The 22,426-nt window shown below is 45.0% G+C and overlaps 1 protein-coding gene across 1 annotated transcript; it reads left to right on the forward strand.

Annotated features, from left to right (window-relative positions):
- The first annotated feature begins 7,505 nt into the window (after positions 1-7,505).
- ccdc71 (coiled-coil domain containing 71) lies at positions 7,506-21,642 on the forward strand. The gene is made up of 2 exons (XM_080000094.1): positions 7,506-7,598; positions 19,463-21,642. The coding sequence occupies exon 2, from the start codon at positions 19,473-19,475 to the stop codon at positions 20,535-20,537; it is 1,065 nt and encodes a 354-aa protein (XP_079856220.1). The 5' UTR covers positions 7,506-7,598; positions 19,463-19,472; the 3' UTR covers positions 20,538-21,642.
- Positions 21,643-22,426: the final 784 nt, after the last annotated feature.

The raw sequence follows: 22,426 nt of genomic DNA on the forward strand, positions 1-22,426 counted from the left end.
ATTTATTTTTTATTGTATTTTATTCTATATATTTTTTATCTTATTCTATAAGTATTCCACTTACTGTATTACGTTTTAGGAGTCAGTTAGTCGGTCTATTAGAAAGGAATTTTCCACTTTTTATTTTATTTTATTTTTTATTTTTTCCTAGGACATATTGTGTGCTATCACCGGGTGCGTTGCAATACATTTCACTGCATATATGTATGGAAGTATGTATATGTATGTGACAAATAAAAATCTTGAATCTTGAATCTTGAATGTCTACATGCCTCCACCCAATGAGCTGCTGCCATGTGATTGGCTCATCCTCACCATGTCTACATGCCTCCACCCAACGAGCTGCGGCCATGTGATTGGCTCATCCTCACCATGTCTACATGCCTCCACCCAACGAGCTGCTGCCATGGGATTGGCTCATCCTCACCATGTCTACATGCCTCCACCCAACGATCTGCTGCCATGCGATTGGCTCATCCTCACCATGTCTACATGCCTCCACCCAACGAGCTGCTGCCATGCGATTGGCTCATCCTCACCATGTCTACATGCCTCCATGCAACGAGCTGCTGCCATGTGATTGGCTCATTAGCAATTTGTGTTTACAAGCCATTGAACAGGTGTACCTAATAAAGTGGCCAGTAACTGTAAGTCTCTGTATATCAACCTTGGTGTGTCATTTAATATATAAATGTGTGTATGCCAAGTATCTTCAATGTTCTTGGAGTCATTATGTGGGCTAACCCCAACCCTACCCCAGCTACATCCTGAGAGCCTGTTTGAGGCTACCTCTTCCAACTGGTGGTGCTGGGCAGGTGATGTCTTGGGCATCATCATTACAGAACTCTCTGATCTTGTGGAAGAGGTAGCTCTATCTGGCTCTGTCAAGTTCAGGTGGCGGCATCTCTGGGGGGCAGGGCATGGACGTCACGGAGCAGCTGGAAGACACCTTGCCAATTCTGTGAAAACAATTGCGAAAATACATCACATTTAGCAGAAATGTGCACATCGATATCTCGAGATGTAGGCTTAAGCCTGTAACAAGATGCCAGCGTTGTGATGAAATGATAATTACCTGTGAATAAAGAGAAACAAAGCTCTGCAGATTTGTACACCATCCACTGAGCAGTGCCTCTTTCTTTTGGTTTGCAGTCTCTTGTTGTGTGAAGTCATTTCACTGCGTCTCCCATTGCAGAATAGCTGCCCCATGATAAACATGTCTGTTTCCTGCTTTGTTAAGGGTGCTATCATGTAGCGTGATCTATAGATAAAATCAGGATCCAGTTTATTTGTGCATGATTCTTGGTTAAGCCTGCCATTTTCTCTTCGCCCCTGGCCGCATCTGCGGGTAAGCTTGAGAATCTTGTCCATTGCTACTTGGTCATTATCAACAAACTTCATTACTTCATCAACTTCTTCCATTGTAACAACGGGCGTGTTGTCAGTCTGTGTGTGTGTGTGTGTGTGTGTGTGTCTGTGTGTGTGTCCACCGGTGAGTGTACATGACTTATCCCTATTGGTTCTGCTGTAGAAGGTTGGTATTATGTCGCGGCGCCTCCAAGCAGCGGAAGGAGCCCCGAAGCCCCCCTGAACTCCGCAGCCCTGTGGACACCCTATGGCTGCAGGAAAGCCCTGGGTACCCTGCCCTGCAGCCACAGAAGACCCCCAGGCCCCCAGAGAAGCCAGAGGGCCGTGAAGTAACCCCCACGCCCAGTCCCGAGGAGCATGACCCAGTCCCAGGGAGCACGAGGAGACCCCACACCCCAGGGGCGCACACATACAGCCAACCCCTGGGTGCAGGCACAAGACGCAGCCGCCGGCACAGAACCCGGGTCACGGGCGCAAGGCACAGACCGCAGGCCCGGATCCCGGCCCCATGGCGACAGACCAAAACCCCGCCCGAGCCGCCTGCCCCACGGGTGAGCCGGCAGGACCCCCATGCCCACCCATGCCCCGCACAAGGGGGAGTCCCGCCCTATCACAGCCGACCAAAACCCCCGCCCGGCGTGAGTGCCAAGTGCCCATAAACGTAGCAGCGTGTGCCCAGCGCGAGGTACCTCGATGTTACACCCCCCCCGCCAATGCCGGCAGGCTGCCAGGTATATAGGCCCTCCGCCACCCCCAGCACCCGGGGCGCCCGCCGTAGAGAAGCCGCGCCGCAGAAGCAAAAGGCCAACAGCTGCCCCCCACACCAACAATGGCAAACAGTCCCCCCAGGGGCCCAGGAAGGCACCCAGCAGCGCTCTCCGTAGCCCCGCCAGGTCACAGCACATCCCCAGCCACCAGGCGCAAGCCGTCAGGACCGGAGGGGGGACCAGCCAGGCTGGGGGGGGGGGCCCACCCGACCGTCCCCTGGCCAACCACGCCCCCACACCGACCTGCCAGCAACCGGCCACCCTGGAAAAGTCCCAGTGCTCAATGTGTGCTGTTGGTGATTGCAGTTAATATTGCGGGGTTGGGGGTGCGAGTCCTTCAGGCAAGTCGAACCCGAATCACTTGCACCCCTCCTGTCCCGCAGACCCTGGTCAGATGGAGTGTTGTTCGGAATAGGATTGATGTCACCATGTCGGGTATCTCCGCGCCCCCATCAGGCCCCTGGTCAGCCCCCAGCCACCGAGCATGCGGACTACGGAACAGATGGCGGCAGACGGCACCCCCACCCACAGCCCGACCCCCAAGCGACGAGCGCCCCACGCACCGAGAGCGTCAGAGGGCAGGTACCTCAGCTGCCCGGTGTGATGACAGGAGACCGCCCCCCAGGAAGGAGGCCACCTGGTTAGCCCTGCGCCTATCACAGCCAGCCAGGTTCAGGATTCGGGTTGACAGGACCAGACAAAACGCCTAACCAGACCCGGCACAACGGGCCACCCCCCCACATGATGCAGAAGGACACACAAGCCCAGCCACCCTGCCCACAGGGCAGACAACTCGAGCGGCGCGCCGACCACGGGGCCGAGACCCGAACCAGCGACCCACACCTCCCGCCCCCAACCCAAGCCCCAGAACCCACAACCACGCCCCAAACCAACACACAGACGCCAGCTGCAGGTACTCCCCCCGCCCCCACCCCCGGAGACAGGCCAGCTCAACTCAGGTAAAGGAGCGGGCGCCACCACCCAGACCACCCAACTCCCCCGTGGGGCCCTGGGGTCCCCCAAGAACACAGGCCCACACACCACGGATGTACCCAGAGCCGCCCAGGCGTCCACCCAACCGCGGAGCCCAGGCAGACCAGGAGGAACCCCACATGCCCCAAAGCACAAGGACATTGCACCGACTTAGGAAGACTCAAGTATTAATGGATGGAGTTATGTCAGTGATAAAAGTAGCCCATATTTCATTAAATGAATCAACATTGTTTTGGGATATTGCCCATAGTTTTTCCATCAAGATGTAATCTATTAATAACTGCAACCATTGCGATATGGTGAGATTATCTATATTTTTCCAATTGAGTAATATTATTTTCTTGGCAATTGTTAAAGAGATCAAAATGGGTTGGTGGTGTTTCAGTGGTGGGTCGACTGAGGAGAGGTCACCGAGGAGACATACAGACGAGGAGACTGGAACGTTGTGACCCAGAAGGGTTGATAGCTTCTTGGTGATGTTTGTCCAGAATGCTAGGATAGGTGGGCCGAGCCAGAAGGCATGAAAGTAGTCATCTCTGGTATCAAGGGAACAGGGAGAGCAAACGTCTTCATCCACAAAACCCATTTTGAACATGTTGCGTCATATGAGCTCTGTGCAGAGTTGCATTTTGGAGTTGCGGGTCATAGAAAAGGTGTTGTTGCAAATGAGCTTCCACAGGTTGATATCGGTGGGAACAGCAAGGTCTCTTTCACATTCCATGGTAGGTAAAGATAAAGTGTCATCAGTTTTTAATAAAAGTTTGTTTATTCTGGAAAAGGGATTTTTTTAAATGACCAATATGAGTAAGATGTTCAGTCAACGCAGGTGGGTTGTAGGATGTTATTCGTCAATTTAACTAACTTTTAGACTTTTTTGGTGTTTTGTGGTTGAAGGAATTGAAGGAAGCCTTTGGGTATACCTTTGGATTGAGGTTGGGAAGGACATCAGTGAATTGTTTTCAAAAATGTTTTCCAGATGAGTCATTCCTTGTCTTTTCCAAGACCTGAAGATTATTGGTCTGTTTTTAACCAGAAAATCTGGGTTGTGCCCGATTGGAGTACATTTGTTTGCAGATAGAGTGTGACCACTGGGTTTGAGGAAGCTCTACCAGGCTGACAGAGTGGTTGTGATGAATGGGTTTTTAAAGCATGTTTCCTTATTGATTGAGTGAGGAATGATAGATCACATATTGATAACTCCTGATATTCTGTTTGTTCAATGTCTCTCCATCCATGACCCAGTTGTTGCTCTGGTTGTAACCATTGAGTTATAATTGAAGATGGTTTGCTAGATAGTTGTATCTCAAGTTTGGGGCTGCTAGGCCTCCACAGTCTTTGTTTTTCTGTAGTGTTCCTAGTTTAATTCTCGGTTTCTTGTATTTCCAATATAATTTAGTTGATAATTGAGTCTAGAGTATTAAACCAATGTAGTGTTGGTTGCAATGGGGTCATTAAATTTATCGTTTATTTTTGGTAGTATATTCATTTTCACTGCTGCTATCCTACCAATTAGTGAGATGGGTAAGTTGTTACATTGAAGGAGGTCTTCTTCAATGGATTTGAACAATGGAGTAAAGTTAAGTGAAAACAAATCTGACAGACTGGTGGAGATGTCAAAACCAAGGTATCTAATGTTGCCTGTTGTGATGGTTAAGGGAAGTTTCTGGGTTACACCATTGCAGTCCCCCCCACTGAGTGGTAAGACCGTGGTTTTAGTCCAATTTATTGAAAAGTCTGAGATAGCTGAGAATTTAGATATACGATTAAACACTTCCGGTAGGGATGATATTGGGTTCCATACGTGCAACAAGATATTGTCGGCATACAAACTGATTTTGTGAATAAAGTTCCCTGTTTTTATACATATACGATATTACTGTTTGACAGATGGCGCCGCCAGGGGTTCAATAAAGATGGTGAATAGTAAATTGGAGAGCGGACATCCTTGTCTTGTGCCGCGTTGTAGAGTGAAACGCTGTGAAGTGTAACCATTGGTGATGACAGAAGCAGATGGAGAGTTGTACAGGAGTGTGATCCATTGAATGAGTGACTCTCCAAAAGAATTTGTTGAGGATTGAAAAGAGATCAACTGTCAAATGCTTTTTCTGCATCTAAAGAAGCAATAACAGTATTTTAGTTGTTCCTTTGAGATATGCTGATCAGACTGAATAAACGGCGCATGTTGCTAGATGAGTGTCTGCCTTTGACAAAGCCTGTTTGGTCTGGGTGAATTATAAATGGAATTACTTTTTTAATTCTGTCGGTTAGTGTTTTACGAATCATCTTTAAATCACAATCACCAATATAACTGGAGGTGAGGGTTGGGTCCTTATTGGGTTTGAGCAAAATCGAAAGGAGAGTAGTATTCATGTGTGGAGGCAGGTTGACTTGACCTCTGTAACCATTCTGATGATGGGGATATAAGTGGCCAGAAGTGTTTATAGAATTCCACTGGGTAGCCATCTGATCCAGGTGACTTATTGTTGGGCATAGAGAGGAGAGCTTTCCTGTGTTGTTCCAGAGTAAGTGGTTGATCTAATGCACCTCTGTGGAAGGTCTAGGGAGGTCAATATAATCAAGGAACGAGTGAAAGTTTGATATATTTGATTCATTATCTGAGTGATATAGCTTATTTTAAAAGTCTCTGAATATGTTATTGATGTCTTGCTATATGTGTATGTTATTCTACCCTGTGGATCTTTGATGGCTGTAGTAAGTGTTATTTCTCCATCGCGTTTTAATTGATTGGCAAGAAATTTACCTGATTTGTCATTGAATTCAAAATAATTTGCTCTTGTTCATTGTATGAGGAATCGTGTATTTTAATGGATGATATTATCAAGTTGAGATGGAATTGTCCGGATCTCATTTCGGATTTGCTCAGTGGGTGAGTGGGCTTGTTGGGAGTGCAAGTCTTTTAATTGTTGCTTGAGTTTATTTTGGTATTTATTTTTCTTGTGAGTGGAGAATGAAATAATACTACCTCTTAGAGCTGCCCTAGCTGTTTCCCAGAGTAAGGATGGTGATATTTCTGTACAGTCCTTCAGTTCTATGATGGAAGTCCATTCTCTGGCAAACAAATGGTTAAATCCTTTTTGTCAGAAGTGAGGCCTTAAACCGCCACCTGCTGGGAGGGTTCATTTAGGGTTGGTTTAATTTATGAGCTTGAAACTAATCGGGCCGTGATCAGAGATTACAATAGGGTGGATTTCAGGATTAGTGATTTTGGGCATTAGAGAGTTACTGTCAAGGGAAAATGGATTCTATAAGAAGCTTTAGTGGGTGGTGAATAATAAGTGAACTCTCTAGAATGTGGATAATTTGATCTCCAACAATCGGCAAGAGCAAGATCACTCATATATTGTTTTATAGTGTCCTTAGAAGTCAGAGATAATGTATTGTGAAAGAAATTTGTGTCGTCCTCATTGGGGCCATAAATATTTGCTATGTTCTTTTGATGTTACATAAAATTCTGTTAATCATTATGTAAACATTACATGTTCTGGGTCTGATATTGTGTTTTTTTGCAGATATGGGATACTTTTATCTATATGGATCAATATAGAAACATCTCGGCCAGTCTAACTGTGTGTCGGCCATCTTGGATAGATGTTATCATGTTTTTATCTTCATTGTGATGTAATATCTTTGAGATGGGAGGAGCCTGGAAGGGCCCCGCCCTGACGTCATAGATGATGTCACTTTACAATCAAGCGATGACTGATTTGATTGACGTCAACGTTGAGATGAACATGTAGGTGACAAATAAACCCCGCCCCGCTCTGACGCCATAGACGCTAAAAAGGACGTCTTCACTGTTGTGACGTCACCACCCCGCCCACTTTGTGCGAAGTGAAAATGTTTTGAAATTAGAATTTTTTTGATGACATTTTATCTTTTGTTGTTGTCGCGTGCTTCCGGTTCCCCGCCCCCCGCCTCGAGCCTCCTTTCGTAGCGCGAGAGCGTTGGATCCGCGACGTCAACACCGCCGCCATCTTGGTAAGGTCTTTAAGCTGTCAGCAGCGCTGACGGAAGTAGAAGTGTCAAGATTCAAGATTCAAGAGGTTATTTGTCACATACTCATAATATTCTCATACTTCTCATGGTTTTCTAATAATTTTCTTTCCAATTCTATTTCAAGAAATGTGCCAACGGCATTCCTAATAATATTCACATTCTATTTCGAAAAACATTGCAATGGCATTTCTTATACTTGTAATTACATGTTTTTCCAAACGAGATGTCATTTGTTCCAATCTTTGGGTAGACTGCCAGAGACCGTAGCAACATGGCGGCCGGCTGACGCACCGCCAGTCCCCGGTTCCCCCGCTCCGAGCTCCTCCTTCAGTCTCCCTCCGCCGCTGCGGCCATTTTGCTGCGGAGCTTCGACGGAGCGTCCACCAGAGGATCCCGCCACCCGATCCCGGTCCCGGCCCCGACCCCGGTGCTGATCCCGGTGCCGCAACAAAGGTGATTACCGCGACCGTTCTGCTTATTCTCCGGGGCGTCGCTCCCCGTGTGGGGGCTGCGGGGCTCAGCGGGCTGACGCCTCAGTGAGAGCTGGGCTGAGGAGAGCGGAGCCCGGGGAGAGCGGCGCCCGCAGCTCGCCGTCCGCTCCCCGGCTGGAACCCACCGGCCCGGGTCCTCCGGGGCCGGGCCCGGGGGGGCCCCAGGGGCCGGGGCCCAGGCCCCAGGGGCCGGAGCCCGGACCCCAGAGGCCGGGACCCGGACCCCAGAGGCCGGGACCCGGACCGGGTCTCGAACATCAGAGTTGAATGTTTTTTAACGATACAAAGCGAAAAAAGAGAGCGAGTAGAGGGAGGGGGCGCGCGGCTTTTAAACTGACTGATGAATGGAAACAGATTAATCAGATATTTGTAATCATTTGTCACTAGTTTGATTTTAACACCAGTCCCAGTATTCCTATTGTGATGAGTACTATAACTAATCTGATCTCATCTGATCTGAACTATAACTAACCTGATCTGATCTATTACTAACCCTAATCTAATTTGATCTATAACTAATCTGATCTATAATTGACCTGATCTATAACTAACCTGATCTAATCTGACCTGTAACTAATCTAATCTGATCTATAAACAACCTGATCTAATCTGATCTGTAATTGACCTGATCTATAAATAACCTTATCTAATCTGACCTGTAACTAATCTAATCTGATCTATAAACAACCTGATCTAATCTGATCTGTAATTGACCTGATCTATAACTAACCTGATCTTATTTTATCTATAACTAACTTGATCTAATCTGATCTATAACTAACCTGATCTGATCTAAAACACACCCCGATCTAATCTAATGTGATCTGTAACTAACTTGATCTAATCTCATGTATAACTAATCTGATCCGTAATTAACCTAATCGGATCTATAACTAACCTGATCTGATCTATAACTAACCCGATCAAATCGAATCTGATCTATAACTAACCTGAACTAACCCAGATCTATAACTAATCTGATCTAAACTAATCTGATCTAATCTGATTTATAACTAACCTGATCTAATCTAATTTTTATCTATTACTAACTTGGTGTAATATTATCTGATCTATAACTAACCTAATCTGATCTATAAGTAACCTGATCAAATCTAATCTGATCCAAAATTAACCTAATCTGATCTATAACTAACCTGATGGATCTATAACTAACCTGATCAAATCTAATCTGATCCAAAATTAACCTAATCTGATCTATAACTAACCTGATGGGATCTATAACTAACCTGATCAAATCTGATATGTAACTAACCTGATGTAATCTGATCTGTTACTAACTTGATGTAATCTCAACTATAACTAACCTGATCTAATCTCATCTATAAATATTCTGATGTAATCTGATCTATAACTAACCCAAACGGATCTATAACTAACCAGATCTAATCTGATCTATTACTAACCTGATCTAATCTTACATTTCACTGCATATATGTATGGAAGTATGTATATGTATGTGACAAATAAAAATCTTGAATAATCTGATCCAAAATTAACCTAATCTGATCTATAACTAACCTGATCGGATCTATAACTAACCTGATCGGATCTAATCTCATCTATAACTAACATGATGCAATCACATGTGATATAACTAATCTAATAAAATCTGATCTATAACTAATCTGATCTATAACAAACCTGATCAGATCTGATATGTAACTAACCTCATGTAATCTGATCTGTAACTAACTTGATGGAATCTCAACTATAACTAACCTGATCTAATCTCATCTATAAATATCCTGATGTAATCTGATCTATAACTAACCTGATCTAATCTAATCTGATCAATAACTAACCTGATCTAATCTGATCTGTAACGAACCTGATCTAATCTGCTATATTACTAACTTTATCTAATCTGTTATATAACTAACCCAATCTAATCTGATATATAACTAACCAGATCTAATGTAATCTGATTGATAACTAACATGATCTCATCGAATCTGATCTGTAATTTACCTGATCTAATCTGATCTATAACTAACCTAATCTGATTTGATCTATTACTAACCTGATCTGATCTAATATGATCTATAACTAACATGATCTGTAACTGACCCGATCTAATCTAATCTGATCTATAACTAACCTGATCTAGTCTAATTTGATATATAACTAACCTTATCCAATGTGATCCATAACTAACCTGATCTAATCTAATGTGATCTATAACTAACTGCGATCTAATGGCATGTATAACTAACCTGACTTAATCGAACCTGATCCAAAATTAACCTAATCTGATCGATAACTAACCTGATGTGATCTATAACTAACCAGATTTAATCAAATCTGATCTTTAACTAACCTGAACTAACCCAGATTTATAAATAACCTGATCTTATCTGATCTATAACTAACCGTATCTAATCTGAACTGATATATTGCTAACCTGATCTAATGTGATCTATATTTAACCTGATCTAATCGAATCTGTTCTATAATTGACCTGATCTGATCTCTTACTAACCTGATGTAATCTGATCTATAACTAATCTGATCTGATCTGTAACTAAACTGATCTGATCTTATCTGATATATAGTTTACCTAATCTGATCTATAACTAACCTGATCTATTTGGATCTATAACTAACCAGATTTAATCTGATCTCTAACTAACCTCATCTAATCCAATCTGATCTATTACTAACCTGATATGATCCGATCTATAACTAACATGATGTGATCTAATCTGATCTATGACTAACCTTATATATAACTAACCTGATATAATGGAATCTGATCTACTACTAACCTGATATTATGTAATCGAAATAAGTCATGTACAAGGGGCAATAAAGGTACAAATTAATTTTCTCTGTTTTTTGGCATCATCTCGGGACTCCGCCTCTTCCTGTCTTCTGAATCTGCACTGATACACTCACTGAGCACCTTATTAGGAACACCTGTACACCTACTTATTCATGCAGTTATCTAATCAGTCAGGGGGTCAGAAGCTTCAGGTAATGTTCACATCAACCATCAGAATGGGGAAACAATGTGATGTCAGTGTTTTCCATCGTGGTGGGATTGGTGGTGCCAGACAGGATGGTTTGAGTGTTTCTTTAACTGTTGATCTGGGATTTTCACGCACAACAGTCTCTAGAGTTTAGAAAGAAAGAAAGAAGAAACAGTCTTTATTAGTCACGCAACACAACACACCACACTACAACACATGCTTGCACACACACACACACATGCACATGCTTTGATGGTGCCGGTGAAATGGCTCCTCTGCTTTTGACCCATCCTGGCTTGTCCTTCCTCCGGGGGCACAGCCAGGAGCAGTGGGCAGCGTACGTGGACGCGCCCGGGGACCAGGTGATGAGTGTCCATCGCTGGTCAGACGATGATGGGTGCATGTTTTTGAGGGGGGTCCTTACTGACGTGAGGTGGAGGAAACCCCATGTGAGCACGGGGAGAACATGCAAACTCCACACACAAAGGCTCTTATTTGGGAGATAACCCGCCGGAGCACGGTGCCAACAGCGCCCCAGGCGGGAATCGAACCCAGGACCTTCTTGCTGTGAGGCAGCAGTGCAATGCACTGCGCCACCATGCCACCAAAATGTTTACCCAGAATGGTGCAAACAAAAAATCCACTGAGCGGCAGTTCTAAGGATGGAAACGGCTTGTTGATGAGAGAGGTCAATGGAGAACGGTCAGACTGGTTGGAGCTGACAGAAGCTCTGGTCAGAGGCTACGGTCAAGATTCAAGATTCAAGATTCAAGATTTTTATTTGTCACATACATATACATACTTTCATACATATATGCAGTGAAATGTAATGCAACGCACCCGGTGATAACACACAATATGTCCTAGGAAAAAATAAAAAATAAAATAAAAAGTAGAAAATTCCTTTCTAATAGACCGACTAACTGACTCCTAAAACGTAATACAGTAAGTGGAATACTTATAGAATAAGATAAAAAATATATAGAATAAAATACAATAAAAAATAAATTGAAATAAAATGGAATAGATAGAAGGAATATGCCTATGTATATACAGATATGTGCATTTAAAGTGGCATGTGAATTAAAGTGGCATGTGAATGTGAATAGAGTGAGGTAGTGTTTGGGATAATACAGCACAGTATACAACAGTACGGCGCAGCAATACGGCATCACGAACAACCCTGAACAGTGATACAGTATGCGGTACAGTATGCTACATAGAGTACAGTAGGTAGTGGAGCCTAGTGCATGGCTCAGTTAGGACCCCTGGTGAGGTCAGCGTTGACAGTTCTAATGGCTTGAGGGAAGAAACTCCGTCTCAGTCTCTCTGTTCTCGCTGTGTGACTGCGGAGGCGCTTGCCTGACCGCAGCAGCTGAAACAGTCCGTTGTTGGGGTGATGAGGATCCTTCATGATCCTACGGGCTCTGCTACTACACCTCCTGGTGTATAACTCCTGCAGGGAGGGGAGGGTAGTTCCAGTGGTACGTTCAGCTGAACGCACCACCCTCTGCAGGGCCCGCCTGTCCTGGGCAGTACAGTTCCCACAGGTCACTCAGATAACCACTCTGTAGACTGTGGTGAGCAGAAAAACAATGTCAGAATGCACAACACGTGGAACCTTGAGGCAGATGGACTACAACAGCAGAAGACCACGTCGGGTTCCACTTCTGTCAGCCAAGAACAGAAAGCTGAGGCTGTAGTTGGCGCAGGCTCACCAAAACTGGATAGTTGAAGACTGGACAAACGTAGCCTGATCTGATCAATCTCTATTTCCGCTGAGGCACACAGATGGTAGGGTCAAAATTTGGGTCAACAGCATGAATCCATGGACCCAACCTGCCTTGTGTCAACAGTCCAGGCTGGTGGCAGTGGTGTCATGATGCGGGCACTGTTTTCTTGGCACACTTTTGGGTTATACCAATCAGTCAATCAATGCCATAGCCTATTTGAGTATTGTTGCTGACCATGCGCAATCCCTTCATGGCCACAATCGACAATCTTCCAGTGGCTGCTTCCAGCATGATGATGCACTGTGTCACAAAGCAGAAGTCATCTCAAACCGGTTTCTTGAACATGACAATGAGTTCAGTGTTGTCCAGTGGCCTTCCTGATAGAACAGGAGATTCGCAGAATCAATGTGCAGCTGACAAATCTGCAGGAACTGTGTGATGCAATCATGTCAACATGGAGCAGAATGTTAAAGGAATGTTTCCAACATCTTGTGGAATCCATTCCAAGAAGAACCGAGGCTGTTTGAGAGCAAAGGGAGGTCCGGCCAGTATTAGTACAGTGTTTCTAATAAAGTGCTCAATGAGTATATATTATATTGATATATTATATTTATATATTTTCTCTGTATTGCTGATTCAGCTCATTGAACATGCATTTCTAATGATGAGTGATGTGTAACTAGACAGGAAATTGAAAGAAAATATGGATTATAATATGTTGTGGTTTAATTATTAACCTCCACATGAAAATAAACTGATTCTATGTTATACTAAACCACCAATATTCAAGGTACAGCTACTCCTCACTTAACGACCGAGAGTTCCGTTCCTAGGACCAGGTCGTTACGTGAATTGGTCGATAAGTGAGGATCCGTGTGATTTCACGGTAAGGGGACATGCCGATTTTGAACGCTAGTGTAGTGAATACTGACGGACTGCGGGAATGAGACTGAGAACGGTGATGAGATGAGATGTTGACAGTGTGTATATGGTGTATACAGTATATAAAGGGTGACATGCGATGAGATGCTTGACACTGAGACGCCACACATGAAGCGCGCACGCCGCGGTATTGTACGCAGAACACAATACAGACTAATTGGAGAGCTGGTCATAAGCCTGAATGGTGGTTAAACAGGTAGGTCATTAAGTGAGGTGTACCTGTATATGTATTAAAAAAAAAAACTTAAAAAAAACTTTTAAAATGCTATGAGACACAAAAAAGGGAAGTAATAAAATAACAGAACACCCCACAAAGACTGTGATTGGTTCTTTGGAAAACCAACCCCAAAAAGAGAAGCTCCCTGGAAACAGGACTGTCATTGGTTCCCGACGCTGAACGGGGCAGAACATGTAAATGGAGAAGAGTACGTCTCGCGTATATAAGGAAGTCCAAAAGATTGGTTAGGGAGCCACTCAAAGTCTCAGTTCAAAGACTCGGTTCTAGTGTTTTTGAGGTCAGAGCAGATAGAAACGTCATCCAGAGATCCAGGCTTTTCACTGGCCAAGGTCTGGACCTTCTTGGTTAAAGAGCAAAGGGAGGTCCCGCCAAGTATAAGTCCAGTGTTCCTAATAGTGCTCAGTGAGTTTATATTATATTGATATATTATTATATTTACATATTTTCTCTGTCTTGCTGATTAAGCTAATTTAACATGCTTTTCTTATGGTGAGTGATGTGTAACTAGATACTAAATTGAAAAAGATGGATTATAATACTAAAATGGTATCTCTTGTGGTTTTCATATTGCTGACTTGTTGTAAATTTATTAAATATGGTTTAATTTGTACACTGCCATTTATCAGCGAATACAAAAAAACAGCTTGAGCTAACAGTTAGCCTAGCAGCTGTTTTCTTACCATGTAGTTTCTCAGATATTTGCAGCAGTTGAATGGAGTAGAACTGATGTTTTGTACAAAGTCATGAAGTAACACAGCGCTGAGTGTTTCGGACTATACTGGTCTTGTGTACTGGTAGTACTCATCTGGTGTACTGGTAGTACTCGTCTGGTGTACTAGCAATACTGGTAGTTCTGTCAGTCACTGAAGCTAAAGACCTGTATTGATATGAAGGCGCTGCAGCATTCTTCTAGAAGCCTCCACTTCTTTGAGCAGAGAAGGGGGAGATCTACCTCACACTTTACATGAAGGTTCAGTGATGTTCTGACCAGGACCAGGAGGGCCTGTTTGGGGACCAGGGGGACCTGATCGGGGCCTGAACAGGAGCAAAAAGAGCTGATCGGGGCCTGCTAGTAGTAGTAGTGGTAGTTTACTAGTCTGGTAGTTTACTAGTCTGGTAGTTTAGTAATTTACTCGCTTAGTAGTTAACTAGTCTGTTAGTTTAGTAATTTACTAGTCTGGCAGAATACTAGTCTGGTAGTTTTCTAGTTTAGCCTTCTGGTAGTTTACTAGTTCTGGTAGTTTACTAGTTTAGTAGTCTAGTAGTTTACTCGTTTAGTAATATATTAGTCTGGTAGTTTTCTAGTTTAGTCTTCTGGTAGTTAACTAGTCTGGTAGTTTAGTAGTCTAGTAGTTTACTTGTTTAGTAATATACTAGTCTGGTAGTTTAGTAGTATACTAGTCTGGTAGTTTACTAGTTTAGTAGTCTACTAGTTTACTAATCATGTTCAATGCAGCTAGACAGTTCTTCCGATCCGAGCCGCACTGTTCATCACTTTCTCTTTCTACTCTTTTTGTTCATCGAGGGGAAAAAGAACGAGTCGAACTGGGAGACATGACGATCCAACAAAACAATCAAAACCAAAGAGCTTCCAGCACTTCGCACTTCAAGATGAAAGCAGTTCAGAAAGCAATTCCCATTGTGGAGCAGTGGGAATGAATTGCACAATCTCCAGATCAAGAGCAATGCCTTGCTCAAGGGCATGAGCAGGAGTGTGAACCTAACATGCAGGTCTTTAATGGGGGAGGAGCTTGGAGGAAACTGAACCAGCTTGACCCCCGAGTGTCTCCAGCGAGCTATTCGCTGTTAGCGTTGCAGGGCCGATCGGCACCCAAGGGGTGCTGCGGGAGCGGTTCCAGAGGCGTCGTGTGAAGCAGAAGCCATCTTGTCATTATTTAAATATTAAAGAAGCCTCGGTATCTGTGTATTAAAATTTAGCGACGTAGAGCAATGATCTGGAAGAAACCAGTGGAATCCAAATCCCATTGGTCAGATGGATTGCTGTGACGATTGGACCCGACATTCCAGCTTTTGACTTGGTGTTCCACAGGGAGCAGGTCTCTTGGGGATCTACTTGATTGAAAAACTATAAAATAGTTCTGCAATGTAGCAGGGGGCCAGGGTGACACTTGCTTCCCGTTTGGCTCCACTGTCACACAGCAACATGGCTGTAGGAAGCCGATGGTGCACAATGCTGTTCAGAGATGTGGGCGTGGCCATTTGCTGTTATACTTGTATGGATTTAGTGGAGAACGTTACGTGTCGACTGGTGACTAGACTAGTAAAATACTAAACTACCAGACTAGTAAACTACAAGACTAGTAAACTACCACATTAGTGAACTACCAGACTGCTAAACTACCAGTCTAATAAACGACTAAACGAATAGACTACTTAACTACGAGACTAGTAAACGACCAGACTACTAAACTACTAGGCAACTTAACTAGTAAACTATGACTAGTTCCAGTAACTACTGAACTACCAGACTAGTAAGCTACCAGATAACTAAACTACTAAACGACCAGAATCTTGAACGACCAGACTCGTAAACTACCAGACTGGTAAACTACTAAACTATCAGACTAGTAAACTACTAGACTAGTAAACTACTAAACAATCAGACTAGTAAACTACTAGACTAGTAAACCATTAGACTGCTCAACTAGTAAACTACTAAACTGCCAGACTAGTAAACTGCCAGCCTAGTGAACTACTAGACTAGTAAACCACTAGACTGGTTAACTACTAAACTACCAGACTAGTAATTGACCAGATTACTGGACTAATAAATTAGTGGACTAATAAACAATCATACTAGTAAATGTCTTAACTAGAAAACCGCTAAACTAGTAAACCTCTGAACTAGTAAACCTCTGAACTAGTAAACTGCAAAACTAGTAAACCTCTAAACTAGCAAACTGCTTCACCTGAAACTGCTAAACTCGTTTTAAACATGTCCTTCCTCCTTTCTTGGTCAAATAATGATATGGCACCGTTTCTCTCCATGGCAGAGAGGAAGTGCTTTTCCAACATGGCTCCTTCCAGGTTTGGGCCAGTGTAAACATTTTCAAACCGGTTTGATATGTCGCCACTGGACTGGACCAGTATGTTAAATTTTACCTACTAGGTAATGCGGAACCAAATTTCACAAGCGCAAGTCAAGTTCCACCCAGAGGCCGTGAGCAAATTAGCAACATGCTAAGGTTAGCTCAGGCTAATTGGTGCCTGACTGAGTAAGTCACACTATGGCAAATGCAAACGAGTTTGACACACAGGAGCTAGAAGACCCGCCTGCTTCTTTTAAACCGTGTGGGAACATTTGCACTGAACTACGACAGCGATGGAAAGCTAGTGGTGGATCGGACAAGGACGATGTGTCCGGTTGTTCCACAGTTGAAGGGTATTGAAACACTCCTCCTAATGTACACATTTTATTTTTTATTATTCTACCATATATAAGGGCTGTACCAAACTGAGAACTTTTTTAACCGAATTGGATTTGGCTGTTCAATGGAGCGTGGTTGGGTACAGACACCCAGTATTAAGCGGGCCTCGGGGCTAAATTATTAAAGACCAGTGTTTTCACTGGGCCCCGGTGCCGAGAAAGGCCACCAGATGGCGCTGAAAAATTCCTCTTGTATTACCTAAATAATGCAAACTAACTCCTAATTGGGAAATCAAAAGGCTGAGCTGCGCTGACTGATCAGTTCCACCAGACAGAGCAGCAACTTTCATTCTGAAAGTCAGAACCATTAGTAGTGATAGAAGGTTCGACCCTTTTATGAGAGTCGGTTCCCAATGAGTCACTCAGCAAAAAGAGTCGTTCAGTTAGTGCAACATACGGTGACCGGGGTAAGACTTCCTGAAGGATGGAAGACAAGAAGAGAGGGAGGACTTCCTGAAGAATGGAGGACAAGAACAGAGGGAGGACTTCCTGTTGGATGGAGTATAAGAAGAGAGGCAAGACTTCCTGAAGGATGGAGGACAGGAGGAGAGGGAGAATTTGCTGAAGGATGGAGGACAAGAACAGAGGGAGGACTTCCTGAAGAATGGACAGGAAGAGAGGGAGGAGTTGCTGAAAGATGGAGGACAAGAACAGAGGGATGACTTCCTGAAGGATGGAGGACAGGAACAGAGGGAGGAGTTGCTGAAGGATGGAGGACAAGAAGAGAGGGAGGACTTCCAGAAGGATGGAGGACAGGAAGAGAGGGAGGAGTTGCTGAAGGATGGAGGACAGGAAGAGAGGGGGGAGTTGCTGAGGGATGGAGGACAAGAAGAGAGGGAGGACTTCCAGAAGGATGGAGGACAGGAAGAGAGGGAGGAGTTGCTGAAGGATGGAGGACAGGAAGAGAGGGGGGAGTTGCTGAAGGATGGAGGACAAGAAGAGAGGGAGGACTTCCAGAAGGATGGAGGACAGGAAGAGAGGGAGGAGTTGCTGAAGGATGGAGGACAAGAACAGAGGGATGACTTCCTGAAGGATGGAGCACAGGAACAGAGGGAGGAGTTGCTGAAGGATGGAGGATAAGAAGAGAGGGAGGACTTCCAGAAGGATAGAGGACAAGAAGAGAGGGAGGAGTTGCTGAAGGACGGAGGACAAGAAGAGAGGGAGGAGTTGCTGAAGGATGGAGGACAAGAAGAGAGGGAGGAGTTGCTGAAGGATGGAGGACAAGAAGAGAGGGAGGAGTTGCTGAAGGATGGAGGACTCCTGCTGTTTGGCTCTTGGGGTCACATGTGTGAAGTGACGTGTTTAAAATAGTAGTGGAATATGTGATTTTAGTGGTGACTTATTTTCTTGAATCACATTTTCAATAAGTTCTGTCTCCATAAAATACCAAAAACTTACATAAATACACACGTAAACATTTAGTTTGTAATCTCTAACCACTACAGAGTGACAGAGTCTACACCGCACACTGGACACGGTCCAACGTACATTCTGAACCCGAACCTGAACATTTATCATAAATAATATGTCATAAAGCGTCTTACTGTAAATGGCAATAATATGATGATTTCATTAAGCGACTTACTGTAAATGTCATTCATAGTAAATAATATGATGATGTCATAGTGTCTTACTGTATATATCATTTATATATCATCTGTAGACGTAGCGTGGAGCTGTGTGACCTGACGGTTCTTATACCAAGTGTTTCCTGAGCCCACGTGCTAACATCCTGTACTGAGTGATGTTTTTTAAGGCGGTGCCGCCTGAGGTGTCGAAGGTCACGGCCATTCCATGTTGGTTTTGGGCCTCGCCGCTTACCTGCAGAGATTTCTCCAGATTCTGAATCTTTACATGATGAAATCCCTAAATTCCTTCCAATTGTACGTTGAGAAACGTTGCTCTTAAACTGTTTGATTATTTGCTCAGGCAGTAGTTCACAAAGTGGTGAACCTCGCCCCATCCTTGCTTGTGAACGACTGAGCCTTTTGGGGGGGAGGCTCCATTTATAGCCAATCATGACACTCACCTGTTTCCAATCCACCTGTTCACCTGTGGAATGTTCCAAACAGGTGTTTTTTGAGCATTCCTCAACTTTCAGTCTTTTGTTGCCGCTGTCCTGGCTTTTTTGGATGGTGTTGCAGGCATCAAATTCAAAATGAGTAAATATTTGCAAAAAAAACAATTAAGTTTATCAGGTTGAACATTAAATATCTTGTCTTTGTGGTGTATTCAATTGAATAAAGGTTGAAAGGGATTTGCAAATCAGTGTATTCTGTTTTTATTTACGTTTTACACAACGTCCCAACTGCATTGGAATTGGGGTTTTTACATGAAACCATAAACATCGGACGACATGTATTAAAAAACGTAATAAAACTTCATTTGTCTTTCATATGAAGCAGATTGCGTAAATGTGCACACACTGTATGCAATACTTCCTATTAGCACTGACCACTTCCTGTCCTCCCCCAGGTCCAGCAACATGGCCAACCCGCTGAGAGGCCCCATGGTAGGGCAGCCCGTGTCGTTTGCCACCGAGGAGAAGCGAGCGATCCACTCGTGGTCCCGGATCTCCTCGGCAGGCCAGAGCATCCTGCTGGAGGCGCTGCAGATCCTCAGCCCCATGGCCGACAGCCAGGAGCTGCTGGACTTCCTGCAGGAGCTGCGGGACGAGGGCCACCGGGCCACGGTGCTGCGCAGCAGGGAGGTGTACGGGTACCGGTCCTGCATGACCCTGCCGCTGACCCAGGATCAGCTGGACGCCCTGGGGCGGAGCCAGCGCCCGCCCACCAGGAAGCGGCGCAGGAAGAAGAGGGAGGTGCACCCATCCTGGAGGACCTCGGACCGGCCCAACCCCCGGATCCAGGGGCCCCGTCCCCCAGAGGTCCTGGTGAACCTCCGCCACCGCTTCGAAGCCCGCGGCCCCTCCCCCGCCTGGACTGCTGAAGCCAGCCGGCCGGCCCAGAGCCAGCCCTGCCTCAGATTGACCAACATCCAGGGGGGCGTGTCGGGCAGCCACACGGCCCGCCTCCAGATCCACACAGACTGGGACCCAAGCTTGGCCACCGCTCCGGCTGCCCAGACCCAGCGCCAACCCTACCCCCCCACGCTTTCAGGAATACCGCTGCAGCCTTCCCAGAACGGCGGTGGGGCAGCGCCCACCACACCCGTGGCCTTGTTCAGCCAGAAGAGCCTGTCGTGCCCCGCCCGCCTGGACGGCGCCCTGATCGGGGACTCAGTCCCCGTCCTGCACTGTAATGGCCGGGCCTTCGCCCAGACTCGCACTGAACTCGGCAGCAGCGGCTGGAGGGCCAACGGGGCGCTTCCCCGGGCCTGCCGGGTTCCCAAGGGGCCCGGGGACCGGGAGCCGGGCCGTCAGGACGGCTGGAAGGTTGCCGACGGGCCTCGGTCGAAGGTGGTGAAAGTGGACTGCTCGTGCTCCGTATCGGAGGCCCGGAGGAAGGCCCAGAAGATCCTGCAAGTGGACCTGTCGCCTGTCATCCAGATCCAGCCGCTGGTCTTCAGAGACTTCAGGCCCCGCAAGTGAGCCACGTCCACCGGGTTTCTGGTGGCGCGGGTTGGTCTCTGAATGTTCAGGTGGAACAAAGTCAAGACCTTGGTTGAAATAGAGGTCAGAGATGTCCAAGGCAGGGTCCGAGGTGCTGGTCCAGTAGCTGCTGGAGAAGCGGCTCCCTCTTGTGGACGCTCTTTGCATTGGATTAGCTTGCAGCGATAAACGGCAGCTAGCCGTAAACAATACCCGATCAAATAAAATGTTTTTACAGTCGTAGGAAGAATCTGGTCTCGCTCTGAGGATCCAGGTGATTCTGAATGTGAAACGTGTTGGGAAACAGTTCTTTCTGTTGTTGTTACTTCCTGGACACAGATTTAGTTTGAAAATGGAAAGATATATTGGATTTTTGTCCGGCGTGTCGACAGGAAGAGTTTCCTCACGCAAGCAGCATTCCAGCAGAGATGGATCTGACCTCTGACCTCCGCTCGGCTTCCTATTGGAGACGCTCGTCGTAGCTTCTTTTTTCACTGCAAAGTCCTTTAGAATATTTTTCTTGTATTTTCTGTCTTTACGTAGAAAATCTTAATTTAAACTTTGATGACCCTGAACCTTATTCGGTGTCCTGGAGTCCCTTTTTTTCTTCCAAACGCTGCCAGTCGTTCTGCTCACCGGCAGGTGACGGTCCGACTCCCTGGTCTGGAGTCGGTGCCGGAACCGGGTGGTCTCGAGAGGAAGTCACTCTGAAGATCCACAGGAAGTCCGTCTTAAAGAAAACTGTTCTGTATTTTTTTTTAATTGTTTTAATTTTTTTCCCCAATGGTCGCTGGGAGTCAGCCCGGGTGATCTGCCTCAGAATCTTTGAGATTGATCCAGAATAGAGCCTCTGATCACTCCCATGGACTCCCAATAATCAATGGAAAAATTTGTTTTGGTAAAAAATTCCGGAGTTTTCCCTCCAGAACCAGAGGAACCCGCTGGTTCCCCGTCCTCCATCTGACGAGTCCCACTCGCCAAATAGTCGTCTTTGCAGATCTTCTACTAGTTGGACTGTTTGTCCGTGTGATACTTGTACATTTCTGTATTTCCTACTTATTTGAAAAAAAGTTCAATAAAATTGCTCCTAAAATGTATTTTTTGACATTTGTGTCCAGATGTTTGAGTTGAGCTCAACCCATCTTTCATCCTACCGGAGTGCTGCAGCACGCTGCAGCACAGTGTGCTGTGCTTCCTCCGGCTTCCATCAGGGGCGCTCAGATTCCAACTAATCATCGTTCAGCTCGTATTTCTACAAGCCCCGCCCCCAGACACTTCCTTATTCTAGCAGCACTTTTTATCTTTCATTTTAAAAGTGTTTTTAAAGGAAAACACCAATGTTTTAAATCCTATGACTGTACTGGCAGTCCAGTGGAAAACAACAGGACAGGCTCCTCCCATTAGGCAGAGCTGTACCTGTACAGGTATAATCTGGTGTAATCTTCTGATGATGCATATGTTCATGCATACATATGAGTGATATACCCATACATACATAATACAAATACATATGTGGATTTATCTGTTCAAGGCTGTACCTACATACAGTACATAACACCTTGTTTAATGTGGATTATATCGATACATACATACCATACCTTTTTTTTTTTTTTTCCATCTGCTTTATATACCTACCTTCATGTACGTCCAAGGTTGTATGTACAAGGTCATACAAGGTATGTTCAAGGTCATACAAGGTCCTTAGCAATAGGTCGTACATAGATGTATACTTGCTTACAAATGTTCAAGGTCAAACACAGTACAAGGTCAAAACTGTATTCAGTAATTTTCTTACTCTGGTTTACGTACCTACTTAAACTAAACACAATATGATCTGGTTTAAAATGTTGCACTTTCAAGGTCTTATGTTCAAGGTTGGACATTCAAGG

This window comes from Zeus faber (genome assembly GCF_960531495.2).
Source record: "Zeus faber genome assembly, chromosome: 5".
NCBI lineage: Eukaryota > Metazoa > Chordata > Actinopteri > Zeiformes > Zeidae > Zeus > Zeus faber.